Source organism: Pseudomyrmex gracilis, unplaced genomic scaffold (genome assembly GCF_002006095.1).
Source record: "Pseudomyrmex gracilis isolate BER0280 unplaced genomic scaffold, ASM200609v1 scaffold_105, whole genome shotgun sequence".
In the NCBI taxonomy this organism is placed as follows: domain Eukaryota; kingdom Metazoa; phylum Arthropoda; class Insecta; order Hymenoptera; family Formicidae; genus Pseudomyrmex; species Pseudomyrmex gracilis.
This window is the reverse complement of record NW_018020689.1, coordinates 337,629-359,096: the sequence shown is the minus strand read 5'-3', so window position 1 is coordinate 359,096 and position 21,468 is coordinate 337,629. Positions and strand designations below refer to the sequence as shown.

Genomic DNA, 21,468 nt, shown 5'->3' with positions numbered 1-21,468 from the left:
AAAGGAGATACTTCGAAAAGCTATTATTATTATAAATTTTCAATATAATCCGCGATATATTAATGATTTATGCTTTTGCTTTGGGAGAGAAAAACAGAGATTATCATATACATTACAGACTGATGCATATATTCCGATATCCAAAGTTGCGCGATATATATATTGGCAGATTATACTTTCAAAATATCAAGTTATCCCAAAGTATCGGAGTATTGAAAAAGAATATCGATATTTTTCGAGCGTATCGTTACTTAAACCGCCATAAAACTTCCGATGGAATTCCCACAGAAACTCTCGGCGAAATTCCGCATCGCCATAGCGGAAAATCCTCGAATATTCTTGGCCGCGCGTTTGGGACAATCGCCTCCCTCGATCGTTGTTGGGAACGATGTTATCTTATCGTTTCTCCGCTGCTCGCGTGACTCTCGACTGTTTCGTTACGCGAAGTCGCAAGTTTAACCCTCGATCGCGCGGAGGTCGTGCAGTTTCGAAGTTGTACGTACGTACTCGAGAGTTGTTTTACTTTCTCGTAAAATATTACATGGCACATGTACAGAAAGAATTCAACAATGCGAAACAATATATTATTGAAGTCGCGCTTAAGTCAACGATAAAATTAACAAAGCGCGAAGTTTGACTCGACTTATCGCGCCACACTCTATCTCTTATAAAACTTACGGAAACTACCACGTGCGATAATAACCACTCGTCTGTGTTAGAGATTAAAATAATGCCACACAAGTCAGTCTTTTGCAAAGAGACAAAATCGAGCACTTCTTGCTGCTAGCGAGGAGGACTTCGATTTTAAAGGCACAGCAATAATTATCGCGCGGTCTTGCGTTTCGCTCGTGCAACTGCGATTGTGTCGCGAGGCAATAAAAAACGTTCGAGTTCTTTCTCTCCCTTTCTCGTTTGTAATGATATATCGTTTCGTGCAGGTGGGAAATGTCTACGAGCGGAACGATCCTCTCCCTCTCTCTTTCTCGTTGCGCGACCCTTTTGGATATTTCAGGGCCCGTCTGGTTCCTTTTACAACTCGCCCGAGCGAGGCTGGCTACGTTTGCCGGCGCAATTAGAACGCGCTATAATTGACTCGTTCCAAATGCCAGTGAGAGAAGTTGAATTATGTCCGCTTCGGATAACCGATGTAATCGGGTCGAGCGTGCCGAGCGTTTAACATCGGAAAACGATACAATTCATCGCTCTTCACGATTATTTTATGGGCACTTCATTGGAGAGAGAGAGAGAGAGAGAGAGAGAGGAGAGGAGAGGAGAGGAGAGGAGAAAGGAGAGACTAGCTTTAGGGCGCTAAAGCCACATGGGGTGATTTTATAGACCCGACACTTCCGTTGTGGAATAGATCATAAATTATTGCCGAGACCGGGGGTTGCGGTACTCGTTTCTATTCTTTCTAAACTCTTGTATCTTGACATAGATAATTGAAATATTTTCTTTTTTGTGTGTTTGAAGACATAATCGATCGCGAAGTCACGCTTTATGCGACGTTTATTTACAGAGTGGTGACAAGGGCAAGAAAATATATTTCGTCGCTTTGTTTGCTTTGTTTAAAAGTGTACTTTGGCACACTTGACCCAAACGGTTTTCTTCTCGCAATGTGTTCGCGTTCATTTTGCAAATGGATTTGTCGAGATTCCAGTAACTCTTCGACGTTCTACTCGAGAGCTACAGATCTTAAAGTCTATGACTGGAAGGATTCGAAGCTGCGAAAAGAAGAGGCTTTAATGAAAGAAAGAAAATGTTTGCGGAAGTCGAGGAAATGAGTACGAGTTTCAAAATCTTGTGCTATCGGTCGTTCATCTCTTTCCTCTTCTTTTCTTTTTGTTTTCTTTTTTCTTTTTTTTTTTTTTACTCAAATGTTTGAGAAAAGTTTACAGCAGTGTGGATGAGACGCATTAGATCCGCCGGGAAGAAGAGAGCGTCGTTTGAGTACTTGCGACGTCAAGAAATCGTTATTACTCGCGGCAAAACTTCGTTCGTTCCATCTCGTTTGCGAATGACGAAACGTCGGATACGTAAAGTTGTTTCTTCTCTCTGACAACACCGTGAATTCGCATGCTTCTCGTTTCGGATTGCGGTTTTCGCTCGGCTTATCGAGACACAGCTCGTTTGAGAGATTCTGCGCGACGATCGCTTAATAATTTCGTTGCCGCGAAGGATCGGAATATACAGAAACGTGTGGAAGATATAACGGATATACAATTTGAAACGGTGGTCGCGTGTAACTGTTTTTTTTTTCTTAATCAAAATTTTCTCAGCTTTACGTGAGAGGAGAAAACTTTGCACTCAATTATCGCCATTTTATATAAAAATATTACTTGTGAAAACAACATAGAAAATATCAGTATAGTGTATACATGTCGACAACGTGTTATTATATAATGTACGTCCTTTATGGTGAGCTTATCATATCATTCTACGTGTGTTATTCCCGGCCACTGTGAGGTAATTCGCATTTGCATTTATAATACACGACTCATGTGAGCGTTCTCTTGTGCCGGATACATATAATCGCGTTTTCATACTTAATTCATGATGTATTATAAGTCTGCCTACCATATCGTGCCGCGAGAGAGAGAGAGAGAGAGAGAGAGAGAGAGAGAGAGAGAGAGAGAAAGAGAAAGAGAGAGAAGGCACTTGAAAAAATCCGTGCGTTATATCCATCAGCTCGGCGATAATATGGATTTATCGATAAGAGCCGTGCCGCGTGAGTAGCGCGATAGCGGAGATACCAGATCCAATATTTGAGAACCTATGATTCGTCAACCGTATGTTCCTACAAGTTATCAAACACATTTAATCCCGTTCCTTCTACTTTTTACTCGTCAATTTTGCACGTAAATATCAACACGAAAAAAAAAAAATCTATTACATCGGCCGATATGTACGTACACGACATTGCTATCGACGCGCGCGAGTCGTGCGAGCGCAACTTTCAGAGTTAGGTTTTTTTTCCTTTCTCTCGCTTGTATTGTACTTTTCGGTTTGCAGTGTTCGCCGCGTAACCGATGCGAACTTTTGCTCTTGTTTTTTCGTCGTCGACGACGCTCGCAGCGCAGGGGTTAAATGTAATTATTTTCGCGCATCGCATGTGCGCGCCACGATGCTTCCGTTGTTTTCACAGAAAAGCTCAACGGGTGTATCTCGGTTCGTTGGATTTTTTCTACTGTTTCTCTTCTCCACCGCTGCTACTGCTGCTGCTGCTGCTGCTGCTGCTGCCGCTGCTGCTGCTGTTTCCCTTCGCGAGTGAGAAGTGTTTTACAAGAGAATCCGCACGTCGAGCTCATTTCCGAAGCCGTTTCCTCCGCGGCTGCGGCAGCAGTAGTTTCGTCACGGTGCAAACTCTAGAGACGAGAAGAAGCGAAAGCAACACCACTCCGCCTTTGTCTTCTGTTTCTCCGCATATGAAAGAGGCAGGTGAAAACTGCGACGTGCGTGTGCGTGCGTACGTGAGCGCGTGCGTGCGGGTGCATCCGCGAGCTGTAACATTAGTTGTTCGCTAACTGTTGGCTACTACGACGGCGACTGCGGAATCATCGCTATAAACTGTTTACATCGTAGCTTTTTTCTCAGACGTAAGAGGCTGTTTAAAAATATAATGAAGAAAATAAATAAATAACAATACAACTTAACATAAATTATAACGTTCAGTAACTACGGTAGATCGATTATGTACTTTAACAATTTATTCCGATTTCTGTGGCATTAAAGACGCAATTTTAATAACGAACGAGTTCCCAGAAGCGCGCGCGAAACCGGTTTTATATTAGATTTGTTATTTTCCGATAATAATCTCTCTGCGTGAAAACGCCACACGCAGTGCCAATTCCACACGCTCCTCTCGGTCGTTTAGCCTCGCTCAGTCGCTGCACACTTGGTTATAACACGATTTTCATGATGATTATTACGTCGTCGTTAAACCGGTCTCGCGCGCCGTTGTCTAGCCGCAGCCTGATTGTTGCCCGTACGCGATAGTCTTCATTTCACTTTGAATGAAAACGAGAGACGCGGAGAAAATCTTCGCCTCTTGTGCTGCTTCTTTCGACGCGGCGAAAGAACGCGATCCTGCGCGCGCCACGTCGCGCTGACCGGAAGAAGGTGCCATTAGCCACGATTTATCGTCGATTCGAGGCGGCCCGCGGGCTTTGTTTACCTTACAAAGCAGCCAGCGTTAAAAGCGAGACAATGTCGAGGGAACAGAGCGCGTGCGAAAACTCCTCTCGGTTCGCCGGTGGTGAACCGGTTGCCGGAGTCCGACCTACCTCCTAGTTAGCGATTCGCCATGCTTCTCCGGATTGCAGTTACGTGTGTGTGTTAACCGTAACACGCGGAAAAACTCCACGCGTTCCAGTCATCGGTCATCGAATTTAGCAAATCGACGAACGCAAACACACGCTAATGACGTGCAATCCGTCCGGTTTTTCTTTCATCCTACTTGTCTCGCACAAATCGAGAAATTGAACATTTCCTGCAGCGGCGGTGATTTTGCAATTTTTTTTTGTTTTTTTTGTTTTTATATTGATCGATTTGATTGATGTTGAGGAGATAAATAGCACCGACGGGAGATACACTTAATACGTGTAATTGCGATCATTTATATACTAATAAATATTAATTTTTTAATGAGTCTGCAATTTATGAATGCGCGCGCGCAACACTTGTTTACTCGCATTGTTATTCAAGACCAGCTCCGACATTATTCATATTAAAGAGAGAAAGAGAGATATGTAATCGCGGTGCGCGTATGAATATTTACAAGCACGAACGGCTTAAATATAAGTTAAGGTAATCCAGGTTAACAGCTATTCGCGTAGGTGCGACCAGAGCCCCATGGCGCTCGCCCTCACTCCGCCACCTCCGCGCGTTTCGTATACACGAGAGATGATGAAGTCGCGACAAGAGCCTACGCGGGAAGCGAAAGACCATCTTATTATCATCATAATTGCTCAATGGCGCATAATTCGTGCGGTTTCGTTATAATGGGGCGAACTAATGCACGCGTGAGTGGGTTTGCTTTTCTTAGAATCGCGGGTGTAAAACTGCGTAATGAACGTGCCGCAACGCTGAAAAGAATCGGAGGAAGAAAAAACAGCCGGTTGTCCCGTGTCGCACATTCGTCGTCTTTATTATTGCGCGAGTTAACACCCGAAACACAGAACAAACAGAGAACCAGTTGGCAACTTTGGTTGCCTTGTCGTCTTTCTTGCTTCTTCTTCGTTCGTGTTTCTCTGTCTCTCCGTCTTCTTTCCCTCATGGGACTACCGCAGGAATCTGCATCAAAGCGCGGTGGGTCTTCTTCCTTCGGAGGTCAGGGGAACCCCTGTGGATCGCAGCGAGATCCTCGATTGTGACTCTTCGAGCAGGAATCTTGCGGGGTTCCTTCGAAGCGGCGATCTTCGCGAATAAAGGAACGGAGTGTCGCCTCGCGGGCTGCTTGATTTACTGAGAAGAAAACAGTATGCAAACGCAAGAGAGAGGGAGAGTGTCGGGAGATATAAAAATAGGATGTGGGGAAGGAGGAATAAAATAAAATATCACCGATGCACAATAGCACCCGGCTACACAGTAAACACAAAGAACGGCATAAAACATAGATATATGCGCTTTTATTTTTATCTACCCTCACACGAGAAACATCCTTCGAAGTTATGGTTGATTGAATATAAAATATAGAGGTGATTTATGTTGTGAATATACATGCAAAAATATAAAATGTTTTCCTACATCGTATCTTAATAATATTTAAAGTAAAATAAAGTAAACTAATTTTTTTTGTTTGATTATATTGTTTGATCGTTGTGCGAGTCAATTTTTGTGTATTACATGTATCACTATTTAACAAATTATATACAATAGAACATTTAAAAAACTTTTATAAAAACAGCTCTCTATCGCGTGTCGCGAAATCGTAACTTCGTCGTCTCAAGCTCTTAATGCAGGGGTAGACAATTTTATCGCGCAAGATTTTGTCCAGTTTCCTTTGCTAACCTATGTTTTGAGGTGTAATACATTGTAATGGGGTGTTCGTGCGGTCTGAGAGCAATTTCAGAAATTGGTAGCTTTAAGAAACACTTCAATATCAAACCGAAAATTAAAATTGAGTCTTTTTCTATAACTAATGATTAAAAAAAAAAGAAAAAAACAAACAAATCTTGTTTCTGTGGCAAACACGAATGTGTGTATGTGTGTGCACAACCGCTTTTTTTCAATGTGTGCACGTAATAATCGTATTTTTGTAACAGCTTTTTACGGAATATCGGAAAACTTTTACGTAGCTAGAGCTTCTAGAGTCAAGTAGGGATATAGGCCTATTTTTTGAATAAGCATGGTTTACGTTACTACCATGTGTCCGGAGGTTGGCTGCATTGATTCTGAAAATTTAGCATACAGCTCTCACGGGAGGCGAAGGTTGGGTCGATAGTAACAGCACCCTTGGAAAGCTCTTTCAAGGGTGAACCCTACGTTGGATGGGTAGCTCGGTCGGTGGTGGTAATACCGCGGTAGTGGAGGTGGTGCTTATGCTACGCTGATGGTAGTGTGACTATCGACCGAGTGCCGACGACGTGGAACGTCGTCGTGGTTGCGCCATAAGATTTCTGGCTGTCTCACGCGCGCGCGCGCGCGGTTTCCTTTTTTTTTTTCTTTATTACCGAAACTTTAAGCACAGACGTACGTTTTCACGAAACATCTCCCATAAATAACATTTTTCACGACGGGAAAAGAATGAACGCGACGAGAAACGTCTTTGTCTCGAATTTCGAGACTCTCGGCTTACATGACTTTTAACTTTATATGTCTCTCGCGAATGAGTTATATTCTCTAATCTGTCGTATATTTGTTTGTAATAATAGTAGTATAACTGTCTTGTGTATATTCAATGAATAAACACCAACGGTGTAAATTAGTTTTTTTTTCTAGAATACACAAATGTTTTCAAAAATATTAAATAATGTTTCCAAAAATATTAAATAATTCTCTACGTAAATATATTCGTAATAAGAACGAAAAAACTCTTGTTGCGACAATACTCTCGCATGTTGATCGACGATACGTCTTCCGTGAAAAGGCAAGTGCGCAACAACTTGACCAAGTCTAATTAGTTTCCTTGCGGACGCAGAGAGGCAAGAAATAGCGACGTAGGAAGCTACTGCGCCGTTCCATGTTAGTCAGCATGCGCCTCGGTCGCGTCGGCAGACTCCGTTTTATCCGCGATCAATTAATCCCTGTCGGCGAGTTCGCGATTGGTCGAAATAAAATTTCTTGACGTACGCGAGCGCGTACAAACAATTCCGGTCGCGTTCGCGTTCGTGCATACATATGCGATCCAGAGAAACGCCGCCGCAGTGCGACGGCTTCTTTCTTTCCTCTCGTCTCGTTTCTCGCGAAAAAGCCACCGTTTCCTTAAGGGAAGCACAAAATAATGACGTACTTGCTCGTCTCGTCCCGAACGAGCCGTTTTTAAATGACGCCGCCCTGTGTGTTTGCAGGTGCGCGGACACTCGTTCCAGAAATCCGCGAATGCGGTTTTGACCGGAATTCCGAACTCGACGAGTTTTGATGAAAACTTTTACGGCTCAAAGCAATAGCAGATATGTCATTTTTGTACGTTGTTTTTTCTTTTTTTTTTTTTTTGAAAATTCAATTAAAATCCATGACTTTGAGTTTTTAATCATCAAAAGTTCCTACCGACTTTTTGTGTGAAATACCATGTCGGAATTATTGTGCCTCTAAATCGATTTTTACTGTTTCAAGTTTTTTGCACTCTTTAGAAATTCTACAATAAAATGTTTGCAAGATAAAGATATTATCATTAAGTCGCTTGGAAATATTCGACCTCCATTTTTCGGTTCGAGGTTAACATTCCATTTTTTTTCTCAACTTCAAATTTGACATTTGAAAAGATAATCGCGCGTCAACGTTTTGCAAGAAACGCTCGCGCTCCGTGCGTTTTTATCTCATCGGTCTGCAGATAATCCTGGTAAACGTGTTGGCATCGCATCGCGATTAAAGGCAGCACACGGACGGGCAGACAAGGACACGAGCGTTGCGTACCGAATTCGTTGGGCGAGAGAAACTTTATCGCGTACGCGAGGGTTGACAGCCCGGTGATGCATCGGTGGCGATTTGCATTGGCGTCGGCTGCACGGGAGCCAGCTGCGTTCTCCAAAGCCGCCGCCGCTACAAAAGGAACTCTTACACCACGGCTTTAGCTCCGCATTCCGACCACGCATTTATCGCTAAACGTGCTTGTTGAATTCTCATCTCACGATTACATCGAATGCGAGCTTCATATTAAGCAAATTAAACTCGAAACACACGAGATGATCACGTTCGACTCTAAATGTGTGCCAACGTGTCAAGAATATAAATGTTTTTGATAATGATACTTCTGTCGCGCGCGCGCGCGCGTGTGTGTGACCTTTTGTATTAACTTGACATTTTTAGAAATGAATTTTTTTTTACTATCGAGTTAAAAAGGGGTCTACGCGACAGAGTTTAAATTATACAGATCAGCTATCTAGTATTATTTTGTTGTTAATTTCTTATTTAGACGCGTGATAAGAAAAATATCATTGTTATTAAATATATATATATATATATACACATAGAAATAATAAAAAAAAAAAATAATAGTGATTGCACAAACTACTGTGAAATTGATTTTTCATCTACGGAGACGCAGACGCACTCGAACGAGCAAACCGTATCTTAACTTTGTTGACCTTTCCGCTAGTTCTCCGCGAGATATTGACGCAAAGTTGGATAAGATGGACAAGACAGTCCCGTTCACTTATAGGACGTGATTGCTGAAACGCTACTTGGTTTGGCACACACAGTTAACTGATTACTCGATACGCTTCTGCTATCATTTCACCTTCGTGATTATTTTCATTAGCGTTATCGTCACCGGCTTAAGAGTCTTATCTCTCTACTGTCTACATTATAGTTGTGCGATTACTTCGCTAATTGATATTTTATTGCTTAAGAGGGTGTATTATTCGCATGCACTGAAATTCTGTCTTTTTTTTATCGTGATTCTCAATATTTTCTTTATTTCTGGAATCGAGCGTTAATTAATGCTACAATTGGAGATTTTTTGCGCGCAAATTCACTTACCGTGAATCTCGATAAGAGGATCATCAATTCCGGTATGCGACTGGCGTGTGATTCGCCTTTCGTCGGGCTTGTAAAACTCGCGCAACGGTCCGATTCTCATCGCGCGTGTGGATTCCGTAGATAGCCGGGCGCGATAACGTCGCCAATTTGTCTCGCGAAAAGCGCCTTCCCACGCGCTTTTGCACTCGCCTTCGGCGTTCGTGCAAGCGACGGCGCCGGTGACTTTCTCCGAGGTGTGGAAAATTGGCACCGGTAAAACCGGGTGACATCAATTAGAACCTCTCGCAACCGCATATTGCGTATGTTAATGGTCGATGGAGATCTGAACATATGGAACATGCGTGTAACGATATTTATTTCAACACACGGAGATTTAAAGTCGAAGAGATAGCGTGCGCTTTAATTCTCTTATTTATTATAGCGCAGAAGTGTAACATGATTCATACAACATGTCTAAACATACAGATAAGGTGTAACAAGTTTGCCTGTAATTTGTACATAAATAATCGGCAGACATTTCGTATCTCTCTGTGTTTCTCTGTGCAATCTTCGCTATAATAATAATAATAATAATAATAATAATAATAATAATAATAATCACAATCTTCGTATCGGATAAGCGATTCTCAGGAACGAACGAGCTATTTAAATACGAATGTCTCTCCGTCTCTCGACAGCCTTGAGAAAACCGCTTCTCCTTGAGAATAATGCCGCTTTTCCTCTTATCTTGACTTCGGATTTTCATTTAGACCTTTCCGGAAACTTACGGTACGGCGCGGCAAGTTAATTCTTACAAGTAATTAAGCGACCCGCGACTTCTCGCCAAGGTGCTTGTAAACGCGGCCGCTTATCTATGCTCGTCGCGCTAAGAGGGCTCATAAAAAAAAGGACCGTTGCCGTAAATCGGACTTCGTGATCTTAATTAAGAACCAACGGAATCCAGCGCGCGTTGTCCCCATAGATGCGTTCTGTGCAGCACCGATATAGGTATCTGATATTCGATAATATCGTGTCAACATGGGTTACTAATCAGAAAGATAAAAATATCTCATTTATCTCTAAGGTTTGGATAAATATAAGATATATTAACAATCTAAAATATTTTTGATACCAAAATTTATCGAACAAATACAATAGAGTGAAAAACAATAAAATAAAACTAAAACGAGATATAAAATAAGACGAATTAAAACACAAGAAATATCTGTCAAAAATTATTCAGGAATGACGAACAATTTAATATCTCTTTCTCGTATAGTCATTGCGATGAATATGCGTTCCATGTCACATTATGCGTGCAATCGAAGGTCGAGTCTCAGGTTAACGCGCACATTAAACAGTCGGCATAATCATCCGGAAGATAGCGGCGGGACACGTTCCGATCGAGGTCGAAATGTCAGGCAGACGACAGACTGTGTCCCGCACGCACGTACGAGTTTTAGGATCCGAAGGTAAGCAACATATAACGAGCGGATATCTGCCTCGCGCGACTCTCTTTCTCCGTTCTCGTCTGCACGCACAGGCCTACCTGTTTGCCCATTTATCTCCTCCGATCTCTCCCTCCTTTTTCTCCGCGAGAGTCTCTCTTTGCTTTCTCGCTTCTTCACACGCGTACGCGCTGTCATCCGCGCGGCGTGTAAGGACGATGATTTACGGTTTTGAAGTTTCCGTCTCGCTCGCGCTGTCAAGCAGCGACGGGGACGCGTCGCTCTCTCGCTTCCTCCGGGAAAAACCGCTCGTCCGGTTCCAGCTGGCTTCTCCGCAGCGTCGTGACGCGCCTGGATGGTCGTTGCTTTTGCTGTCAGTCGCACGTGAAAAGTAAATAGCGAACGTGGCAACGACTCGTTCATCTTTCACGAAACCGTCCTTCTCCTCCACCCACCACTCCAAAACCGTCTTCTCTTCCATCTTCTCTGTGTTAGCGAGCGAGCTTTTCCATAACCATCCAGGCACACACAACATAGTAGATATATACCTTATCAACTATTCCATCGTTCTCTATCGCAAATGTTCAGGAACGTGACCGCACGAGACGCGTCTAGCATTTTCCGCGTCATTGCCGTTTTTCTTTTTTTTTTTTTTTCTTTTTTCTTTTTTTACCGAAAGATGAGCACGATGAGATCGAGGGCGGTGACCGACTTTCACCCTCGCTTTAACGCGCGCGATATTCTTGGAAACGATCAAACGATCGTTTCCAAGGCCGTTCACAAAGCGCCTGGGATCGCTTTGCCTCACACTTGGTCGTTCGCCGTTTTCACGTCGGTGAAAATCAATTTAGACCAAAAGCGAGAGGGCGACGACCGAATTCTTCGCAATCAGTGATCCAACGTCAAAAAGCCTTTTGCCTTATTAACCGATCACATTTGTGTCGGCGATCATTTTTCTCTCTTATCGACGAGCAAAACGTCTGTCGACGACGATCCGCGCGACGATAACTCGCTAACGACAAAAATCATTAAGGGGCGGATGCTGCGCTGTGGTGCTGGGTGCGAAGTGTGTTCGTGCAACACGCGCGATACATGGATGTAATCTCGTCTCTCGTCTCGAACGACGATACGTCGATAACGGGCAGCACGCGATTCAACACAGCGCGCAGCTACTAGCCCGATTATTGCACAAATCCTTCCTTCTTTCTCCCGCGCGTGCTAGCCAAGGTATAAATCGCGGCGCGAGAAAGAGCGCTTTCTGAGACTCGAACGCTTCGCGCCTCCACGGAGCGACGGATCCAATTAGGCGAGCGCATGAATCCATAATTCATTCCCTGATTAATTAGCGCGCTGTACACACGGACGGAAAGGCGAAGGGACGAGAGAGAAAGGATAGGGTTGGAAAGACGGGAAAGGGACGTGACGGGGGGGAGGGGGGGGAATGGAGATCGGTGATCCTTCTCGGCCGCAGTTTACTTGCGCTCGCACGAGGCTAACGGCGGAGAGGTATGAGAGCACAGCCTTGTAAACGCGTCGGAACAAAAGGAATCGCGCTTACCTTCTCACTCCCCGCCAACATTACGCGATAAAGCGCGCACGCACACACATATTTTATCATCGTATTCGCACACCCGCGAGTTGTGTGAGCGCTTATATCGTTTTATAGGGAGATAAAAGGTATCCCGACATGACAATCTCGCTTACTAGACCCCTGCAGGAGATTATTACGAGCTTGTGTATCAAATTCTCCTCCCGCAGGACGTTATTACCGTGAGCTTCGACACTTCACAAATCATATCTTTAGTGGCGATAACGCGCACTAAAAAGATACGATTAATCTGATTATTTTATATGGCTTATGGCGGTGCTATCTTCTTTTTTCTCTCTCTCGTTCGTACGAGAATATTGAGGTGTGAGAAAAGTTGCATAATTTAGAAAGTTTTTCTCTGTGGCGAGTTTTTTGTACGAATTTTTTTTTTTTTTTTTTTTACTTTAAATGTAGTAATTTGAGAGAGCGTAGTGTTTGAAAAAAGAGAAGAGAGAATCAGAACGTTCGTGCGAAATAGAAATATCCGCACAAGTGCTTCCGGTCGGATTCACAGCAGAACACAGGATACGACAACGCCCAATGTTGCCCGCACGAAAGAAGCTTGTTCTCGCATTACTGCTCGCCGTATTAAACGCGATGATTGCTGAGAACTTGATGAGTGCGCGTGCTCGTCTCGCGAGGAAAGATCTCACCTCTGTGGTTTCACATCGAACAGAAACGCGGATAAAGAGACCGGGGGAGGAAACTTGAGACAGGAAATAGTTATATCAAAAAAGGTTCGCCAATCTCGCGCGCAATCGACAAGCGACGATTACAGGACTTTAATCCCGGACAAATGATACACTTCGTCGCGTGTATATATATATATATATATACATGTCTGGAATGTATCGTCGTGATGGTAACCCGATGGGCGCGATTATCGTTCGATATCGATGATTGAACGAGTGATGCATCATCGACCGTTGCCAGTTCTTTATTGCGCGCGCGCGTGAACAGCGTCGAGATGAAAATAGAGGAAGTGAAAGATGATGGATCGCGTTTGCAGTTTGCCGTGTCGGAGCAATTATGAAATACAAATAGCTTAATCGTTTTTAGTTAAAAACAAAATGAGCTTCGCCGCGTACTCGATCACGTACCTTGATAAAAGTTTCATTAAAATTCTTCTGTAAAATCTATTCGAGGCTGCAAATTGAAAGACGACGAGATTATTCTTCGCAGTGTTCATTTGTAGCACTTTTCAGAGTTTAATTTTTTCACGTGAATTTTTTTTTTAGATATCGTTTAACTCAAAAAAAAATAAATAAATATTCTCTCTGTCACTGTGGAGAGAGAAAAAGTTGAATTGATCAAAGAATGCGCGTGAGGTTTGACGAAAATTTAACGAAGCGTCGTCTTGTGCATCACCGCGGGCGAACGTGCCGCCGCTTTCACGCGAGTCTTTGGTAAATTCGATCTTACGAACGTGCGTTCCGGGAATCGCGCGACTCGAGTAACAGAGCGGTTTCGCATAACTGCGACGGATGTGGGGAAGGAAAGAGGAATATTTCAGCCGCAATATTGGGAATATCTTTCACGCTTTTTACCGCCAGCTGTCTGTCGAGTGCCCCGTAATCGCGTCTCGTGAAAAAGGTGCACGAGCCGCGGCGCACCATATGTATGTACTTTCCGGCGCGTCCTATTCGAGGATAAATACAGGATATCTCAGTCCCTATTATCTTTTTACGCACCACAAATGTTTTATTGTTTTTTGTTTTTTAAGAAATTTATATCCGCAAAGTTTATAAATTTTGATTACTTTAGCGGAGTTTTTACTAGATATTAGATTCGTAACAGATTGCTCAATGTATTTTGAAAAAAGATCTCGCGATTTACTTCAAAAATAATTGTTTTTTTGATTTAAAAAATGTTTGTATATTTTTTGTCTATTTAAAAAACGTAAGGTGTTAGAATATTGAAAGAGAGAGAGAAATAATATTGTTCTCTTTAAGTGAATATATACAATATACAAAGATGAAAGGATGCGATACGATATCGAAACGACCGGCGACATGCGGACGGAACGTGGCAACTCCGAAAATACGTGTATACAAGACCGTGCTTTATATTCCGCATAAAGACCCGTGTGGTGGTACAGGTCGTCGGGCGCGAAAGCACGTATCGCAACCGAGGGTTCTAACAAATAGTTCCGGTTATCGGTGCTTTCGCGCGACTTAGGCGCGCTCTCCCTTTCTGTCTCTCGCACGCTTCGTCGCATGGTTGCACCGTTAATAAACCTGCCTAGGAGAAGAAGGAGGAGTAAGAGAGAGAGAGAGAGAGAGAGAGAGTGCGTTCGAAGGCCAAGTTTAGATGTGGCCAGATTCGTCGGGGAAGATAGATACCAGAAGGAGCTTGCTGCACGCGTAAACTATGCCAAGTTAACTTCCCAAGATATATACGCGGTTCTCCCAAGCGGTCTGTTCATGCCCGGAATTGTGTTCCATATTTCGGAATGGAAGCACTTGAGAATGCGATCTCTCCGGCAAGTCTATATACCATCATGAAGTTGTTATTCGAGGAGATTCATTTGTGAGAAGCACGTTTCGAACATCGAAGTAAAGTTGGATGAATTTTCTTTTCACAGATATATATTGAGGTTAAGACTTAAGAATATCTTGTAAGCGCTGCTGTCTCGCCTTTTAAAACCGTTTTCTTTACAATGCTTTTTTTTTTGGCGTTTGTAATTCTGTCTATAATTACATTTGCGTCTTTAATAAGATTATTATTATTATTTATTATTGTTACATACCTCGAAAAAGTATTCATTACTTAATTAATTTTTTTCCTATTAATTAAAGCACTTACTGCGCTGAATCAAAATAAAAACTTAAGGATCTTGTTTTAAGTTTAAATACGTATTTAATTTATACTTCAGATATACGTATAAGATAAAAATATGTCAACAATATATCAACACGTTTAAAGAAACGAATATTAACATCGAATAACTTAACTTTTATTTTGCTTAAGTCAGTGTTAGGTAATCCTATCTTTTACGTGCTTCATTCTTGTTGCGTCCATGATGTTTTTTTTTTTTTTTTTTTAATTGTGATATATTAGCGTCGCGTCGCCGGCAGAAATTTAATAACTCCTTAAATCAGAGAAAATTTGCATAATTGAGAAGATTTCGTCGGAATTTATTACTCTCGCCGATGTTAATTAATTGCGGACTTACAACATATATGCTATGGATCCTAGGTTTCCTGCCGAGAGTTTATTTCTACGAACGACGGCGCGACGTAAACTCTTTCTTGGACGATGATGCAAAATCTCATCGCGAGACAGCGAGCGAAAAATCCCGGCAGGTCGTCGTGGTTGTTGTTCGCTTCTTGTTTTTCTTAGCGCCGCGGGGAGGAAGAGGCGAACGGAGGCGGGGACAGGTGAATTCGTGATTAATGCTCGTGAACGCGCGATTTGATATAAAATCTGACACAGCAACGAACCTGGGCCTTCGCAGTTTTACCAACCAACGAGGGGAGAATATAACGTATACCTTATCCATACCTCGTCATAAATCTCGCCGTGCATTTTGATTTACGTACCTTTAGCAGCCTTCGCAAAGAAACGCGCGATATCTCGCCGAGCTGCTGCTGCCGCCGCCGCCGCCGCCGTCGCCGTCGCCGCCGTTGTTCGGCTTTTACGCCAGGCTGCTTGTCCCTTTTACGAGCGCGCGGTTCCAGCTCCCGACTCTCCATCGCGCTCCGGAGAAAATTGAAACTCTTTCTCTCTTTTTCTCTTTCTCTCTCTCTCGAAGAAAAAAGACGGATTGACGACGGACAAATCGCTCGGCGTGTGTTGCATTTCAGCGCGAGGAACGCGCGCCTTTCGCGCGTATCCAAGCGTTTTCTTTCCCCGACTCGCCGAGGCGAAAGACCAACGCTCGTTCTCTCTCTCTTTCTCTTTCTCTCTCCCTCTCTCTCCCGCGATGTTGTACAATCGATCGAGCGTTTCGCGAACGCAAATAAACGGCACGTAGTAAGAACTACGCGGGGGATATTAATATGTATAAACTTTTAATTAGCTGTCACGTCGCGCCGACGACGGCGAACGGATTACGCTATATTCGCAAAAGCTAGTTATGAGCGAGGATAGACGTGGGTGCGAGCAAAAAGAGCACGGGATTTCCATAAAAGAGGAGTGTGCATCGTAACCCAAACAACGTCGGGCCAGCAGCCCGCATATTCCAGGCGGCAAGGGCGAGGCTTTAAAAGTGATTCATTGCCGGAGTTCCTCCTCTGTGGCCACCCTTTCTATCTTTCTTTCTCTCTTCAACATTACCTCCGCTTTACGCAATACATTAATGGATATTCGTTTCGTCGAATAAAGTTTTATGTACGATAGTTCTTCGAATTTCCTACTGATGTATCAACAGCTCGCACGATCTTCGTTATATCACGAATGTATCATATATCACATATCCTCTCCGATCACATAATTCTTTTCGAAAACATGAGAAACAAAGATATAAAACAACACGAAATTTCCATAGGTGTGTACACATTTACATTTACCGAAATAATCGGTTAACTATTTTCGATGCGGCGAGATATATAACCGAATCAAGATCCGCGTGTGCGATAATCGCGATTATACGAAGATTGAGAGACAGAAATACCCGCTGACGATTACACGATCGATGCGCAGATTTATCACGGGCGCAATCGGTTGCGCTATACGCTTCGTAATAACGCGTTTTCTATACCTATCGCCGAGCCGAGAGCGAAGTTGTATCGGAACGGAGTTGTATCGGAGATCGCAATATATGTGTCTGTTGACGGGTTAACGATACCGCGGAGCAAACTCTCTTGCTCACTCTCTCTCTCTCTCTGTAACGAAGCGAAAATCAAAAGCGCGCGCGTACGTCTCTATTGAGAAGCATCGAAGCCTCGCTCTTCCACGCAGCTGCGGCGGATGCATCTGGCCGATGCATTTCGTACGCCAATCGGTCGTATCGGGGATTGCGAGCCACACACGACGTGGCGATACGTACTCTCTCTTTTTTTCTCTCTCTCTCTCTCTCTCTTCCTCTTCTCTTATATTCCAACGACGGGTATGTGCACCTCGACTCCGCCACAACCGTCTTATAAATAGCGACTCAGGGCGCTAGCAGTTAACAAACGGTAAAACTAACACCGCCTCCTACAATAACATTTCGCCTCGGTCACGTGTTTCCGCGACTTGACTATTATAAGATCCATGACTGCTTCGATCCCTTTCTCCATCTCCTTTCCTTCCTTCTTCTATACTCTCGCTCTTCCTCTTTTCCCGCCTCGTTCGCCAGTTCCTCTTTAGCCTTTGGTCTCTCTCTCTCTCTCTCACTCTCTTTCTCTTTCTCTCCCCCTCTTTTTACGCACCCTTTCCTCCGAGATGACCTCTGATATCTCGGTAGAGAGTCGCGTTCGTCGAATAAATTTTTGTCCGGTTTATATTTTAATAAGATATTTTTTGTATTTATATTTTAATAAGATATTTTTTTATATTTTACCTAATACTATATAAAATAAAATAATATGAAAAGTAAATTAATAGATCGGATAAGATAATATATTGGATAAGTATTATATTATTTATTTTTAGATATATATATATTATATAGGATAAGAGAGAAATAAAACTTTAATCCGAAGTTTTATTTGCGAGCAAGAACATTCTTTCTTGAATTCAATTATTCTTTTAATCTCTTTCGCGCGTTTGTTATTTATTTATTTATTTATTTATTCTGATCCATAATTCTCTCTATTATAGATTTACACTTGAATAATATGATTTGTAATGCACAAATAAGATTGTTTATTCAAATGAAGGGATCCCTCAATCATTTGTGAATTTAACCGGGCTCTCTCGAGCCGCACGGCTCCGCGATCGCATATCGGCGGTTCCGCAAGAGCGGCGTACCGGTTTCGGCCTCGAGTATCTAGCAAACGATCGAAACACCGACGTTGATTTATGTACGAGACATTCGAACGCGAATGCTACGCCCTTGCTCGTTAAGGTCGAGCGAGCGAGCGAGCAGCCAGACGCATCCCACCAACCGGCTATTTAGGCATCGATCGCCAGCTCGTATACTTTAACGAAAGAGCGAATACACGCTCCGCGACTCTCGGGCCGGGGTTACCGGAACAACTCCGTGCTCTTCGTATACGCTTTGATAGTCTGAATTGCAAACGAAGAGCGAGACTCGTACGATTTCGGCCCGGTACACACTTCTCGTTCGGGATTAAACTCGAATCTGCTCGGCACTCCCCGAGTCTCTCGTAAATGCAATGAATATTCTCTATCTTTAGTAAATATTAACCCCGCAGCGCGCAAACGGATTACACGCTATTTGTGGAAACGGTTTATTAGCGAGAATTGACGTTGGGCTCTTTTGATGTCGACGACGGATATATAAATAGTTTAACGTTTATCAGATCCGAACATAAGAAATTTAATTTCCTTATTTGCATCAATTTACTCAGTCTAGTTGCAGATACGACTGCGAGAAATTAAAGATAGATCAGGAAACACACAATATAACTCTTGACATATTGCGCCACGCCTCTGCACCACATGCATTGCTATGTAATGTGTTCTATCACGAAAACATTGAGCGATAAAAGTCTCCTTTGCTTTCTGTTGCAGGTGGCAGATATGCGAGCTATGCAGCCATGAACCGAACGTTCTTGGACACGAGACCCGCGCGACGGACGAAATTGTTCCCCGCACGAACAATGACGGGCCTGTTGGCGTTGTTGGTGCTCGCAGCGTCTCTGTCAAATGTAAATTCGGAATCTGCGATAAGCCCGGTAGGTAGTATCATCGGATCAGGATCGGCCGTTTCTTCGTCCTCGTCCTCGTCTGGAAGTTCTTCGTCGTCGTCATCGTCGTCGTCGTCATCATCGATAATCGGAGTGGTGTCCGACAGCGAATCGAGTTCCGGCAGCAATGGGGTGGGTATCGGAAACAACAACGGCATGATTGGTAGCAGCGGTATCGGCGGCGGTGGGCATTCCGGTCATGGAAGCGGAAACAATGGGAACGATCGTTGCGAGGAAATCACAATTCCGATGTGTCGTGGCATCGGCTACAATAAAACCGCTATGCCGAACGAGTTGAATCACGACACGCAGGAGGAAGCCGGACTGGAGGTTCATCAGTTCTGGCCGCTAGTGGAAATTAAATGCTCGCCGGACCTCAAGTTCTTCTTGTGCTCGATGTACACTCCGATCTGTCTGCCCGAGTACACGAAACCGTTGCCGGCATGTCGCAGTGTGTGCGAGCGCGCGCGAACGGGTTGCGCACCGTTGATGCAGCAATATGGTTTCTCGTGGCCGGAGCGAATGGCGTGCGAGCGACTGCCGAATCATGGCGAAGATCCAGAAAATTTGTGCATGGAGCAAGATAACCGCACCAGCACTAGCACAAGTCCTGGTAGCGGTGGGGCGAGCAGCGGCGTTCCAGGACCACCGGGTCCCCCGGCGCGGCCTACGAGACCCAGCAAGGCCACGCAGCCGAATCGCTGCAAGCCGGGCAAGAACCAAAAAAACTGCCAGCACCCCCTGGGGGAGAGGACGAGGGATTGCGCGTGCAGATGCAAGTCGCCCCTCGTGCCCCTGGGGGCGGGGGGCGCGGTTTTAACAGGACCGATAGGAAGCGTAAGCGGCAGCATCATCGGGAGCAGCACCGTCAACACGGGGCCTGGTCTGGGCGGCATGGCCGTAAGCGGGGTAATGCCAGCGCCGGCGCCGCCAATGGGCATCGGCAGAAACATCATCCAGGAGATCGCAGGGGTGCCGGACTGTGCCCTGCCGTGCCGCGGCGCGTTTCTCACCAAGGAGGAGCGCGGATTCGCGGACGTCTGGCTGGCAGTGTGGAGCAGCCTGTGCGCCATCAGCACACTCGTGACCGTCACCACGTTTCTCATCGACACACAACGGTTCAAGTATCCTGAGCGGCCGATCGTCTTCCTGTCGGCCTGCTATTTCGTCGTGTCGATTGGCTACTTGTCGAGCAGAATATTCGGCCACGAGGAGATCGCTTGTGATGGTCCAGCTTTGAAATCCGGCGCTCAAGGTCCGGGTTTGTGCGTCACCGTTTTTCTCATGATCTACTTCTTCGGTATGGCATCCTCGGTGTGGTGGGTGATATTAGCATTTACCTGGTTTCTCGCAGCGGGCTTAAAGTGGGGAAATGAGGCAATAGCGTCATACTCGCAATATTTCCATTTATTCGCTTGGCTGGCACCGACGGTACAAACGGTTTGGGCATACGTCGTGGGTGGCGTCGCCGGTGATCCCGTAGCAGGAGTCTGCACAGTCGCTCCTGAAGGTGTACGCAACTTCATTCTGGTACCGCTATTCGTCTATCTCGCGCTGGGCACAAGTTTCTCTATTTCCGGTTTTGTGAGTCTGTTTCGAATTCGATCGGTGATCAAGCGACAACCTGGTGCCAAAGCGGACAAATTAGAGAAGCTGATGATAAGAATCGGCGTATTCAGCTTTCTCTACACGTTACCAGCCGGCGTAGTGTTGGGCTGCCACATATACGAATCGTCTTTGCGAGACGAATGGATCAACTCGCTGGCGTGTCCCTGTCGGCAGCGAGCAAGGCCGGTCTACTACGTTCTGATGCTCAAGTACTTCATGGCACTCGCGGTAGGCATTACTTCGGGCGTTTGGATCTGGAGCGGTAAGACAGTGGAATCCTGGAAGCGATTGTGGAATCGCTTGTTTGGCAACAGTCACGGCAGTCATATGGGCGCCGGTGCCGGCATGGTGGCGGGTGTGACCGGTGTCGGTAGCGGTATCGGTGGAGTTGGCATGAAAGGCGTTATGGGACGGGGCGTTGCGGTACCTTATCCATCCGCGCCGGGACCGGGCAGCGCTCTGTTGCCACCCGGAAGCGTCGCCAGTGCGTCTCAACATCATCTTCATCATCATGTACTCAAGCAACCACCGCTCTCGCACGTATGACGTCACCAGTCGGCGGGGGGCGATATGAACACCGCCGGTTGCGATCAACAGCAGCCGCAACAAGAGAGACCTTCCGCCCTCAGCAACTACGGGCCCATCTAGCCCTTCGCCTCGGCCTCGCGCAGGCACAACGCGACGCCGCACACGGCGCCGCATACGGCGCCACACACGCCCCACTCGACGGCGACTATTTACTCGAGGAGGTCGCTCGCGTCCACGACGGGGCCGCTGACGCCGGCGCATGGAATCGCGCCTTCTTACACGCAGGCTACCGAGGTGTAAAGGGAATTACGTGAAGATTGGAATGATTCGGCGGCCTGAATGGACAACGAGCGGCCGCGGTGCTTCTTACCAGATATACGTATTA

At 45.0% G+C, this 21,468-nt stretch overlaps 1 protein-coding gene across 3 annotated transcripts in view; it reads left to right on the top strand.

Annotated features, from left to right (window-relative positions):
* The window catches only part of LOC109856020 (frizzled-2-like), a 64,546-nt gene extending 43,315 nt beyond the window's left edge, over positions 1–21,231 (top strand). For all 3 annotated transcript variants that reach the window (XM_020430825.1, XM_020430824.1, XM_020430823.1), the window contains exon 2: positions 18,772–21,231. In XM_020430825.1, coding sequence (XP_020286414.1) covers positions 18,798–21,101 — 2,304 coding nt within the window. In that variant the 5' untranslated portion in view covers positions 18,772–18,797 and the 3' untranslated portion in view covers positions 21,102–21,231. The remainder of the gene's footprint in view (positions 1–18,771) is intronic.
* Positions 21,232–21,468: the final 237 nt, after the last annotated feature.